We start from the raw sequence: 13827 nt of genomic DNA, 5'->3' as shown, positions 1-13827 counted from the left end.
GGCTGTGGCCGCGTTTTCATAATCTTGAGTTTCTTCCGCGTTTGCAGTTTGCTCAACGTGGTTAACCCGCTGGCGCCTTTGGCCAGTCATTCTCTCCGAAGAGTTTGGTCTTTTTGGGGCCTGCAAATTTTGGTATTGAGTGTTGTTTCCCTGTCTAAAACTCGTAGGATTTCGGAATTTAGAATATGATGGATCAATATCCATAGGTTCCTGGGATTGATTTTGTTTACCCTGATCTACCCAGTGGTCCTGTTTACGCCATGAATCGTTGTTCTGATACTTGTTTGGCTTTTTGAAAAAATGGGGATTTTTTTCTGGTCCGTGGTCGGCACTAGAATTTTTCCCTTGTTTCTCGGGAGCTTTGTGCTGGCCCTTGTGATAATCTGTATTCTGACTTCTTTGCTCAGCTACTTTGGCATATGTGGCCGCGAACATACTTCGTTCGATACTGGCCTCTGCCTCTCTAGCTAACGCCAGTGCTGCTGGCAGGTCTTTTGGCTGTGCTGGAAATACAACAGACCTTAGTGATTTTTTTAGACCGGAAATGAATACGTGTAGGGCGTCAGCCCTAACCTCTGTATTGAGTAATGAAGCCCTTTCGTCGTCATGTGTCATGACAATTTTGTTTGTACCGAGGGTCAATTTTCTTTCGACCTCATCGTAATACTGCATGAGTGTTTGGTCGCCCTGGCGGACCGACTCAAGTCCCTGCCGTAATAGGCGCAAAGATGTTTTATCTGCGTAGGAGCAGTCTAATCTAGCTAGTATGGCTTTAAAATTAAGCACTGTATTATAAGAAACTATCAGCGCGCGCGCAGGTCCCTTAATTTTGTTTCTAATAATAGTAACGGCTTGGTAATGCGCGGAACTGCCCTCGTAAGACTCGAATAATTCATAGGCATCGGTGGCGGATTGCCTCCATGCCACGTACTCATCTTGTACGCCAGTAAAATCTGGAATTGACTTCACTATATGTAATGGTATATCGCACTGTGGTGCTCCCGGTACTACCTTTACCCTCTGGTAAGATTCTACCTCTGGCGCTTCTATACGCAAGCTCTGAAGCTGTTGATTAACGGCATTGATCTGACCCGCGAATTCGGCTCTGAGCCTCTGTTCTTGGCTAGCTAATGCGGCCTGAATTACCGCCTCTATTTGTGCCGCGTTCATGGTTTCTGCGTTATTTTCTTGTTGTGCCCGTGCTGGTTGATAACTACGGATTAATTCTTCTTCACTGTCACTGTCAAGTCTTTTTTTAGTTTCCCTATATGGGCCTGGAAAACTCATAAGGCCACTAATTAGTTGACACTAAACACAAGTTATTGGAAGGCCGAATGTTTTAATTCGACATAATGAATTTTGTTTATTAAAATTTTATATTAATAACCGGGTGCTTGGCGTCCGAAAGAAAATTTTATTTAGGGACGGCTGATATTTATTCACTTTATCTATAAGTCACCTTTACAATTGCTTTATTTAAACTGTAAAATTTTTTAATTTTGTGTAAATAATTTGTAGGGATTCGTATTTATTTTTTCCCTGTATGTATTTGAAGTTTGACTGTATTAATTTTGATCAGCCCACTTACATATTTTTGTGTCGTGAATTCGTGTTAAAGTTGGGTGCCAATTATGTTTTCATTCTGAAGGCAGGGTGGGGGGTGAGGGGTTGCGATCCAATTGCCACCGTGGCTGGTCCGGGGGAAGGGGTGATGATACAGTTGCCGCCGTGGCTGGCTGCTATTATGGATGAGCTGGGCGGTTGCCACTGGCTCTCTTCTTATGAAGATTACGTCGGGAGTAACTAACTCCGTTGCTAACGGCCCTTAAGGCTCGATAACCAATTTCAATTAATAAAGTAAATGTTGACGGCCAATGCCGGAGTTTTATATTCAAGCCGATGCTCTTTAATGAATGTCCAAGTAAAACTAAAAACATATTTGACTTTACGTAAGCTATGCGCGGCCGGCAAGCCGACCGCTCGTGCAGCAAAGTGCTGACACTAGCAAAATCAACATAACTCACCATACAGTGCACCAATAAGAACCAGGCACGGCCCCTAAAGATGTTTATGCTGATTTTGCAACTACACACTAGGGTGATCCAAAAATCACCCAAGATCTGTATCGACTTATAATTACTCCTTAACAGTGTTAACATGTAATCCCACAACAAATTAATAAAGTAAAAAAATGAAAATAATTGTGGTTTTATTATTATTTGTACATGGGTTTGGAATATCGCAAGTAAGAAGTGAATAAGATATCAAAATTCCCTATTAAACGGAAATTAAATACTCTAGATTTGATCTCGTTGTAAACGAAACATTGACTATCAAAGTAAATTTAATTCTTGATCTAAATACCGTAAATCAACATGGCAATAGATTTAAACGAGATGTGGTATACGAGCGAATGCCACATTATTTCCCCACGGTCAAAGATCCAGTTGAAAATTTTCGACGAGATTTAATTAAAAAAGAACATGATATTGGTGGACTAATTGATGCGCCCACTGTGGTTTGTAGATATCTCCAATTACAATACTCGAGACGTGCTGTCAATACTCGATGCAGTTGTCATAGCGATTTCAAAATTAATACATTGCGAATTTATTTTCATCACTTTAATGCTGCAAGCAATGTCATCGAGACCTGTTAGAGAAAAGTTATTTTGTTTGAATGGGACTTAAACAATTACTATGTTTATGCTATGAATTTCATGCATTCTCCGATACAACACAGACAAATTCATGAAATTATACTAGTAAAGCTGACAAATTTTTTGAATTTGATATAGAGCTCTATAGAGTAGTAGGCTGTGAAGTAGCCTGTGCCTCAACATTTCGTGCATTGGCACTCAATTCATGAAAAGGTGTTCATGCACACACGAATCTGCCCATTTAATGAATGAATTTCATGAATTGATTTCATGAAATAGGCATAGCATAAACACAGTAAATTATGATGAAACCAACACCACCCAAAACTTTGTTGAAAGTGTGGGAAAATAAAATAAAACAAGGAAGAACGCTATAGTCGAGTACCTCGACTATCAGATACCCGTTACTCAAAGGGAAATGGAGATATGCAAGCAGCAAAGCGAGATTAAAATGCGCCACCTACCGGCGGTAGACAGATTTAAGCGTTATGGGCGTTAGAGTGGGCGTGGAAAATTTATTTTTGGATCAATCGATAGGTATAGACGACAACAATACATTTCAGTTAATATTTCTTATCTAGCATGCAAATTGTGGGCGTCACAGGTTTTCGCGGTTTGTGGGCGTTTTAGTGGGCGTGGCAAACTTTTTTTGGGTCAATCGATAGGTATTGTTGAGAACAATACATTTCAGTTAAAATTTTCTATCTAGCATCAAAACTGTAGGAGTTACAGTTTTGGGCGGTTTGTGGGCGTTAGAGTGGGCGTGGCAGTCTACTGAAACAAACTTGCGCTGCGTAAGAAGCTCAGGAATCTTTACGCCAAATCTCAATAGCCTAGCTCTCATAGTTTCCGAGATCTCAGCGTTCATCCGGACAGACAGACGGACAGACGGACAGACGGACAGACGGACAGACGGACATGGCTAGATCGACTCGGCTAGTGATCCTGATCAAGAATATATATACTTTATGGGCTCGGAAACGCTTCCTTCTGCCTGTTACATACTTTCCGACGAATCTAGTATACCCTTTTACTCTACGAGTAACGGGTATAAACACCATCGAGTCAGAAAAATCCTAGATAGCAATTGCAAATAAATAGCGCTAGGCATTCAAATTTGAAATCAGTTTAAAGTTGAATTTCATTCGATTCAATCCCCTAATACGAGAACGAGAACGAGGACAAAATGGATCAACAACAACAACAACTCCAGCAACAGCAAGAAGAAGGATGTTGCAAGAGATGGAACAACACTCAGCCTCCGCCGAAAGGCGCAGTAGTTCGTTGCATTGATTGTATATGCAATTGCAGCAACAGCCACTGTTATGAAACCCCCGATGAGGATGACAAAGAAGAAAAAGACAGCGCTTTCCAAATTCTTACCCAAGTACCGGAGAATAACGTTGATGAAAGCACCCATGTAGGTTACCATAACCATACCTGCTGCGTCTAGACAGAAAAAAGTAAAAACTCGCAAAATTTTTAAAATAACAATTTTATTAGTCGAGTACTTCGACTATCAGGTACCCGTTACTCAGCTAAAGGGACCAAAGGAAAATAGAGATATGCAAGCAGTAAAGCGAGATTGAAATGCGCCGCCTACTCGCGATCTCAATATATGGTTATACCCACATAACAGACATAGACAGATTTAGGCTTTATGGCTACGGAATTTAAATCTGAGATCCCATTTCTCTATCTTTGATAGTTTCCGAGAAATTTGCGTTCATATTTACGATTTTTTGAAGTTTGTGGGCGGTTTGTGGGCGTTGAAGTGGGCGTGGCAAACTTTTTTTTGGATCAATCGATAGGTATTGACGAGATTAATACATTTCAGTTAACATTTTTTTCTAGCATGAAAATTGTGGGCGCCACAGACTTAGGCGTTATGGACGTTAGAGTAGGCGTGGCATCTTCACGTGACAAACTTGCACTGCGTACAAGGCTACGGAATCTAAATCGGAAACCCCAATTCTTTATCTCCTAAAGCATCTGAGATATTTGCGTTCATATCTACGATTTGTTTAAGTTTGTGGCGGTTTGTGGGCATTAAAGCGGGCGTGGCAAATATACTTAGTCGATAGGTATTGATGAGGACAATGATGAGGACATTTCAGTTAGAATGTTTATTCTAGCATCAAAACTGCCACGCCCACTCTAACGCCCTCAAGCCGCCCAAAACTGTGGGTCCTACAGTTTTGATGCTAGAATAAAAATTATAACTGTAATGTATTGTTCTTATCAATACCTATCGACTGACCCAAAAAAGGTTTGCCACGCCCACTTCAACGCCCACAAACCGCCCACAAACTTCAAAAAATCGTAAATATGAACGCAAATATCTCGGAAACTATCAAAGATAGAGAAATGGGATCTCAGATTTAAATTCCGTAGCCTTGTACGCAGCGCAAATTTGCACACAAACAGCCCACATGTTAACTGAAATGTATTGATCTCGTCAATACCTATCGATTGATCCAAAAAAAAGATTGCCACGCCCACAAACCGACCAAACCTGTGGCGCCCACAAATTTCATGCTAGATAAAAAACTTTATCTGAAATGTATTGGTCTCGTCAATACCTATCGATTGATTCAAAAAACAGTTTGCCACGCCCACTCTAACGCCCATAACGCTTAAATCTGTCTACCGCCCACATATGTTGAGATCACGGGTAGGTGGCGCATTTTAATCTCGCTTGCATGTCTCCATTTCCCTATGGTCCCCTTACCTGAGTAACGGGTATCTGTTAGTCGAGGTACTCGACTATAGCGTTCTCCCTTGTTAACTCACATTTTATTAAAAAGCAATAGTCAATAATGACTAATTCTAACATTGTTGGTGATGATGATGATGCTGATTGCGAGGGTGACGAACTAAAAAAAGAAATAGACGAATTTTGCAAGAAGTTTGAAGATATACTTTCTGACACTGATTTAAAGGTCTTACGCATCATCAGAGAACTGTTTATGGTGGGAGCTTTTAATGTAATGCAACGTTATTGCCATTTGAGAGAGAGTTACAAAACAAAAGAACAAAATGAAAATATATATATATATATATACATATATATATATAGTGACCAGTTCAAAGAACGAAACCGTTCACAAACAAACAGGATCGTCAATTTCGGCTTTGTTTAAAAATGTTACAGAAGCTAGAGATCCTGCAATGCAAACAAACAAAGAAAATCGATTAAACCGAACGGCAACAATGACGTAGTTCCATAAAAGTAAAAATCCAATAAGATCGCAAAATCTAACAAGACCGAATTATGTTAACATTGCGTCGCCTAATGCACTAACATTAAATTCTAAGACGCAACCCGAGGTTTCATTTTAACCAATTCTGTAACATACAATTAGTCTTTTTCCAACGTTATAATAAAGAATAACCAACAAATATAAAAAAATCTCCTGATTTTTTATTCGGGCGAAGAACGACTCATGTAAATGACGCAGCCGGTAGGATCTCTTAAAAAAATACCCTTGCGAAAAAACGAAGTCGGGAGCTTACTGATCAATTAAAAGGATATTTCTAAACTGCTAGGATATCCAGATCAGCGCGTGGAATTGCCCAAAAGGAAGCTATTTAATCGACTAGCTCGAAGTGCAACTAAGAGATCCTCAAAAGAACCTACACTCAAAGAAAAAACCAAGCACATTGGGCTTTTTTCAAGCCCAAATGGTCACAAAACTTCGACAGGTACATTATGGGCTTGTTTTTTCATTTCAAGAATGTTTTGTTCTTAAACCGGCATTCTCAATTTGAGAACATTTTTGGGCGAAATTAAGAATGTGTTCTACTTGATTTAAGTAAGAAATCTTCTTTATTTAAGTATAAAGACAACTTTATTTTAGTATGAATTGTACTTTAATTAAGTTTAAGAATTCTCAAATCAAGTATGAATTGTACTAAAATTAAAGATAACTAATGCCGTAATATAGCCATATATATTCTTAAAACAGGTCTTAAATGTTCTTAAATGAACTATGGCCAATGCTTATATCAAGATGATATGCAACTTCCATCAAAAATATATAATTCCCATTTTAAACTTGACTTAGTCTTCAGAAATGACGTATTCATATTACACTTAAGAACAGTATGTTCTCACTTAAAGTATTAAAATGAATTATCTTTAACATAACTTGGACTTATAATAAGAACAAATCATGCTCCATTAAAGAGTTTAAAATTCCAAAATCCAGCCGAAAAAGATCTGTGCATAAGAACTTATAATTCTTCAATTAAGAAGGCATTGGGTTTGCAGAAATAAAAAGGCGGTTTTTTTTATTTTTGTTTTATTTTCTTGTTTTAAAGTATCGCTTCATTGAGTTTGTTGATTCTTATTGTAGTATAATACTGTAAACTTAAAAAGAAAATAATACATACATAAGTTTTGTAGCGCTATATGTTATACATACTTCAGCCTTATATAAGACCTAGAATTATTTAATTATGAATTCTTGAATGTTTTTTTCATATATGTACAGGCGCGCAGTTGATGGTAAAACCGCGCATAGATGAGTGCTGATCAAGTAATCCTGGGAATCTGTGAAAAATCATAAAAATAAAAACAAAACAAAATAGTTAATAGCTAATTTAGTAAAGACAAATTATAAAAATTAAAATACTTACCAATTTTTTTAAAATAATTTTGCTTGTTTAAGCAACCTTTTACGAGCTTCGTTTGAAATGTTGCAGTCATAGAAATTGAAAATTTTATTTTTGAACGGCTCCCATTTCGAAAACATAAACGAGCTTCTCGTCGGGTACATCATTTCAAAATCAATTTCAATATATAGGTAAAAAATGAAATGGTTATATATTCATATAATATATTTTATCCCGTTTTTCAGCAACTTACCAAGTCAGTTGCCTGTGCGTGGGCGAATTTTTACCAGGCTGCGAAAAAGTCTTGGCTGTCAAGTTGTTTGATCTCTTGTTGGCAAAGATGGAAGGTCTTCTTCCATTTCTCGCACACCAAGTCCCAATTGTCATCGTCTCTGTTAAGAGACACGATCCGATTCTGAGACCTTGGGGGTTTGGTTTTCCAAATCTTCATACTTTTCAAACAACTCATTTTGTGCTAGCTTTAGCTTGATTCTTGACCTTCGATTTTTGTATTTGGAGTACAGTTTGCCCGATGGATTTTTTTTACCGTCTCGGGAAATGAAGTAGTAATCCTATAAAATTGATTAAAATATCAGTAAAAATCAATATTAAAAGCTCTTCAACTAAATTTTACCTTGCATTTTTCTTCGCCAGGTAAGTGACAGCAAATTTCGTCCAGCAGCAGACTAAAATCAGAATATTTGATAGTTATCCCTGTTGAGAAGATCTCCTCAAGGATAATGCTTAAAAGATCGTTCTTCATATCCAGGCTTAAAGACATCTGTTTTTTTCCTTGATCCAAAATAGCTTTCCCTCTATTGGTCTCCAAGGTTTTGCCTAGCACCTTATAATAAAATTTTGGTGGCGTCACCGGCGATTTGGTTATGTTTGTGGGAAGCAACTGCGATTCACCATCTGGTCCAAGCTGCATTCAAAAAAATTACTTACTATTGATTTTCTCCAAGGCAGCAGCTTCTCTCGAAATCTTAACCTAGGACCCAAAGGTGGAACGGCTTCTTTAAATCTTCCTTAGTTAAAATATTTTTTTAATCACATTGAATTTGTGCACCTAAGAATGTTTAATTTATTATATTTCAGTCTTAAATATGTACATGCTTACAGTGTATAAAATTATTATTCGGTTTTTTTATTCATGTTTGTTCTTTAAATTTAAAGAAAAGTATTAATGTATATAAATCTATGAAAAGGTAATAAAATAAGCTTTAATTCTGCATCCTTACATTTTTTGTTTTTATTTGTTTCAAAACATTTGTTCACGTTTGAAGTTGAAAACAAAACCGAATATTAATGTTATACACTGTATATATGTACATATATAGATACACTGCCCTGCAGTTCCAAAATTGAGTTAAGCGCCCAATCATCACGAAGCCGACTGCGACGTCGGCAGAGAAGCCAGCGATGCCGGCAGAGCTGAGCGCAACGGCGGCAAAGCGACGCGCTCTCAGTCGGGTCCGCAAAGAGAACGCACAAAAAAGTAATTTTGGGCTCTCCCTCTCTCGTCAAGTCTCAGACGAAAAAGTGCGCGTGAAGGGAAGGAGGCCCAGCAACTAAAATATATAGACCTTTGTGCACCCTTGCCTTTTGAATAATGCGACATTTGTTCGTAAATGTTAAAACAACGATTTAAAATAATAGGTTTCTGTTTTAAAATATTTGTATTTCTTAAACAAATTTATATGTTTATTAATATAATTTAATAATATGTAAAGTTTTAAAAATATATTTTTATAAACCGATTTGCATAGTCGAATATGTCTATAAATACCCTGCTTTTATGTGCAAGATGCATAGACCAAACGGGACATGCAAAAAAAACAACGGCTTAGCGGAACCGTTGTTGTTGTTGCTTGTTGTTTTTCTGGAAGGCACGCGCCTTTTTTCGTCTTTTCACTTGCGTTTAGGAGTTAGAAGTTGAAGCAAACATACCAGCAATTTACTAAATTAAATTAAATTAGTGCCTTAAAAGTGAAAAAGAAACGATTCCCAGGTAAGTCTGTCGCAGACTAATAATATTGAAAACAGTGAGAGTAAAAAACAAGATAATCTATATTTAAAATAAGGGAAATACAAGATTCCCAAAATAACACGTGGCGGAAAAAAATAGCTGTGAAAAATATTAATTTTTGACGTGAAAAGCAACAAATGGTGCATATAATAAACAAATCTGTGAAAAAATTTTAAAATCTTATTGAGTGCTGAGTTCCTAGGGACCAAAAATAAGAGATGTTTGTTTTTATAACTTATGATTTTTTGATTAAAGCACAATTTTAATTTTTGTGTAAGTAAACAAACATGGCTATTTAAATAAAAATCTCAAACATCTCTAATTTTCCGTCCCTGGAAAAGTGGTATTTTTTCCGCATCTGCAAAATAAATAAATGATTTAATAAATAATAAAAAAAATACATAAATAATTTTTTACAACAAAATAAAAAAAATCAAGTGACCGAAAACAAAAGTTTGCAAATTTCTTCTCGATATTTTTTTAATTTTCTTTATATTTTTAGACAAGGCTGATGGTAAATCTATAAAAAAATGGAAGGCTAAGTCGTTCCATCTTAAGCATATTATCCGAGGAACTTGTTCTGTCCCACAACTTGGAGGGGGGGCAAAACAAGAAGAGGCTCAGACTACCCAAATTTCGCCCGTGCCTTATTAAGTAAGTTTTTGTTGAGGCTGAAAACTATTGTTTGTAAGTTTAATTTTTAAAAGACTTCTGGGATTTTTACATTGAATGCCAAAGATAACATTTCTTTTATTATAAATAAATCTTACAACTAACGATTACTTTCGGTCACTCGTTTTTATTCTCGTCTTGTTTTATTTTTAAAACTAATTTTTTTTCTAATACTAGATGCAATCGCCCTGGTGGATCCCTCGGAGCCTCCCGAAAAGCGCTGCAGAAGGCAATGCGGTGCGTTAAAAACTTGAGTTGTACCAAAAAAAGGCAACGCCGGCACCAGATGCTGAGAAGGAGGTGCCAGCGACCCCGATAACACCGGAAACCCCCGAGCTCAAATTTTAAAATAAACAAATAAAAATAAAAATTACAACTGAAATTTTATTTGCTGCTAAGCGCTGAAAGTGCGCTTTTTCGCTGCTTGAATGAGCGCTTAACGTGTGCTGAATGTGTGCTTTTACCGCTGCTCAATCGAGCGCTCAACATGTGCTGAATGTGTGCTTTTTCCGCTGCTCAATCGAGCGCTCAACATGTGCTGAACGTGTGCTTTTTCAGCTGCTCAATCGAGCGCTCAAGAGGGTGCTCAAAAAAGCGCTCAATGCGTGCTATTTTTTGAGCACTGATGAACCCTAGGACATGCCTATGTTAATTTCAGCACATAGCTCCATACAAATTGTGCGCTCATTGAGCGCTGAGTGATGAGCTTTTTGCAGTGATTGAGTGCTCAATAAGCGCTGAATGGTACTGCAGGGTGGTAAAGCACATGGTCAGGCTTGCATAAGCCATTGCGATAAAAAGTATATAGTATAACTTCCCTTCAGTTCTGCAGTAGGGACGCGGTGACATGGCTCAAGGCAAAAAGCTTTTTTTGTTTTTTTTTTGTGCCTAAAACGCTGTGCCGCTGTTGACGTCAGCAGAGCAGTCGGCGCAGCGTAGAAGACTGCCCACGAAAACGATCGTGCAACAAAGAGAGGCAGATATTCGGATATATCCCTCTCTTTCTTGTCTTATAATCTGCCTGCACTCCGCGCTCGCAGAGACAAATTTCGGCTGGTCCGTTATTTTTTTTGCGTCTCTCCGTTATGTTCGGCTAGCGACTAATATTTCGGCGGAAAAATTTTCGTGGAGCAGCGACATGTGAATGCCCTAATATTTTAGGAGCATTATTGTGTATCGAAAAAAACAACTAATATTGTTTTATAAAAGTAAACTATTTGATTATAGTAAAATTTAGTATATTGAATTTACTTATAATGTTATATTTACTTATTATACATTTTTATTACAATATAATTTTTTAGTTAAGTTATAGAAATTTAGTCCGTTAAAATTGATTTAAGTATTTAAAACATTTAAGTATTAACATTTAAGAAAAAATCGTATTGTATTTTTTACTCAAGAAGTAAAAACTATATAGTCGGATATATTTCACTTTAGAAAGGGTATAGGTGCAGTGGCACGCGCCAACAGCGAAGAGAAAACAAAAGAAATCTAGTAAAGGGGTGAGAAGACTTGGTGCATTCTGTTTGAGTGATTGAAAGGGAAGCATCCATTTTAATGGTGCGCAGCAGAGTTACTTTAATCGTTTAGTTAATATAATAAACACAGGTAAGTGCTACATTAAGTTTAAGATGTTGTGCATTGATCTTAGTTTAAAGTACGTAAATTTTGAAGGTATTCAATGGGTTCCGTTAGCCGAAAGTGGATGACGAAATGTTTTGTGCCAATAAAAATTCTGCAACAAGCTATAAAAGGTAATTATACAATTAAACAAATAAAACGCATTTTTTAAACATATGTTTTTTCAGGAGCGTTGGCCAAGGATTCAGAGGACCCGGACAAAGGTTTAAGAACGGCGATGTCTAACGTTAAAAATAAGCTTACGAAGCAAAAAAACAGAAACAATAATTGTACAATTTTTGAAAATCTAGATAGTACCATATAATTAAAATGAATTAAAATAAAATGAATTAAATTCTATATTTTTTTAATTGAAAACTCAAGGAAAAATTCTGATTTTCACAAGTGATTCACTTGGGACGTGTCCCTTGCAAGTGATTTCACAAGTGAAAACTCAAGGAAAAATTCTGATTTTCCCAAGTGTTTCACTTGGGACGTGTCCCTTGCAAGTGATTTGACAAGTGAAAACTCAAGGAAAAATTCTGATTTTCCCAAGTGATTCACTTGGGACGAGTCACCGGCACGTGACAGGCCATACGAAAAATGAGTATAAGGAACAAGTGAAATCCCGTAGGACTTCGAAAAATTTTCATTTGAATTTTCACTTGTGAAAATGCGGACATCCCATACAATTTTCTATATGGAGCGTCACTTGTTCTTCACTTGTGCAAGAGGACATGTCCCACGGGATTCACAAGGTGATTCACAAGTGAAACTTTTTTTTTGGAACTGAAGGGTTGTTAAATAAAAACCCGCAAAACTTTATTACTGGATCGCAATTATTAATGCAATCCTAAACATGTGCTTTGCCAGTGTATCTACATAAGTACCCTGCAGCACCATTCAGCGCTTATTGAGCACTCAATCACTGCAAAAAGCTCATCACTGAGCGCTCAATGAGCGCACAATTTGTATGGAACTAAGTGCTTAAATTAACATAGGCATGTCCTAGGGTTCATCAGTGCTCAAAAAATAGCACGCATTGAGCGCTTTTTTGAGCACCCTTTTGAGCGCTTTTTTGAGCAGCAGAAAAAGCACACGTTCAGCACATGTTGAGCGCTCGATTAAGCAGCGGAAAAAGCACACATTCAGCACATATTGAGCGCTCGATTGAGCAGCGGAAAAAGCACACATTCAGCACACGTTGAGCGCTCATTCAAGCAGCGAAAAAGCGCACTTTCAGCACACGTTGAGCTCTTAGCAGCAAATAAAATTTCAGTTGTAATTTTTATTTTTATTTGTTTATTTTAAAATTTGAGCTCGGGGGTTTCCGGTGCAATCGGGGTCGCTGGCACCTCCTCCTCAGCATCTGGTGCCGGCGTTGCCTTTTTTTTGGTACAACTCAAGTTTTTAACGCACCGCCTTGCCTTCTGCAGCGCCTTTTCGGGAGGCTCCAAGGGATCCACCAGGGCGATTGCATCTAGTATTAGAAAAAAATTAGTCTTAAAAATAAAACAAGACGAGAATAAAAACGAGTGACCGAAAGTAATCGTTATTTGTAAGATTTGTTTATAATAAAAGAAATGTTATCTTTGGCATTTAATGTAAAAATCCCAGAAGTCTTTTAAAAATTAAACTTACAAACAATATTACTTTCAGCCTCAATAAAAACTTACTTAATAAGGCGCGGACGAAATTTGGGTAGTCTGAGCCTCTTCTTGTTTTGCCCCCCCCCCCCAAGTTGTGGGACAGAACAAGTTCCTCGGATAATAAGCTTAAGATGGAACGATTTAGCCTTAAATTTTTTTATAGATTTACCATCAGCCTTGTCTAAAAATATAAGAAAATGAAAAAAATATCGATAAGAAATTTGCAAACTTTTGTTTTCGGTCACTTGATTTATTTTATTTTGTTGTAAAAAATTATTTATGTATTTTTTTTATTATTTATTAAATTATTTATTTATTTTGCAGATGCGGAAAAAATACCACTTTTCCAAGGACGGAAAATTAGAGATGTTTGAGGTTTTTATTTAAACAGCCATGTTTGTTTACTTACACAAAAATAAAAATTGTGCTTTAATGTTATTAATACAAAAAATCATAAGTTATAAAAACAAACATCTCTTATTTTTGGTCCCTAGGAACTTAGCACTCAATAAGATTTTCAAATTTTTTCACAGATTCATTCATATGTTTATTTATATGCATCATTTGTTGTTTTTCAC

The 13827-nt window shown here is 36.9% G+C and overlaps 1 protein-coding gene and 3 long non-coding RNA genes across 5 annotated transcripts; 3 read left to right on the top strand and 1 right to left on the bottom strand.

The window, feature by feature from the left end:
• Positions 1-7336: 7336 nt before the first annotated feature.
• On the top strand, positions 7337-7904 carry LOC139354543 (uncharacterized). The gene is made up of 2 exons (XR_011605514.1): positions 7337-7467; positions 7522-7904. It is a non-coding gene; the product is annotated as an uncharacterized lncRNA (long non-coding RNA).
• Positions 7672-8224, bottom strand: LOC139354542 (uncharacterized). Its single transcript, XM_070998794.1, has 2 exons — positions 7911-8224; positions 7672-7848 (listed from the first exon to the last, which is right to left on the bottom strand). The coding sequence occupies exons 1-2, from the start codon at positions 8205-8207 to the stop codon at positions 7672-7674; spliced, it is 474 nt and encodes a 157-aa protein (XP_070854895.1). The 5' UTR covers positions 8208-8224.
• Positions 8225-9173: 949 nt separating this feature from the next.
• LOC139354485 (uncharacterized) lies at positions 9174-10709 on the top strand. The gene is made up of 3 exons (XR_011605447.1): positions 9174-9287; positions 9808-9959; positions 10155-10709. It is a non-coding gene; the product is annotated as an uncharacterized lncRNA (long non-coding RNA).
• Positions 10710-10876: 167 nt separating this feature from the next.
• Positions 10877-11932, top strand: LOC139354471 (uncharacterized). Of its 2 annotated transcripts, XR_011605428.1 has the most exons (4): positions 10877-11185; positions 11418-11588; positions 11655-11734; positions 11789-11932. It is a non-coding gene; the product is annotated as an uncharacterized lncRNA (long non-coding RNA). The 2 variants fall into 2 exon arrangements; XR_011605427.1 differs by lacking the exon at positions 10877-11185 and having other exon boundaries at positions 11313-11588.
• Positions 11933-13827: the final 1895 nt, after the last annotated feature.

The sequence above is a fragment of the Drosophila suzukii genome (genome assembly GCF_043229965.1).
Source record: "Drosophila suzukii chromosome 2 unlocalized genomic scaffold, CBGP_Dsuzu_IsoJpt1.0 scf_2c, whole genome shotgun sequence".
Classification (NCBI taxonomy): Eukaryota; Metazoa; Arthropoda; class Insecta; order Diptera; family Drosophilidae; genus Drosophila; species Drosophila suzukii.
Note: the sequence above shows the minus strand (reverse complement) of the source record. Positions and strands in the feature narration are given on the sequence as shown.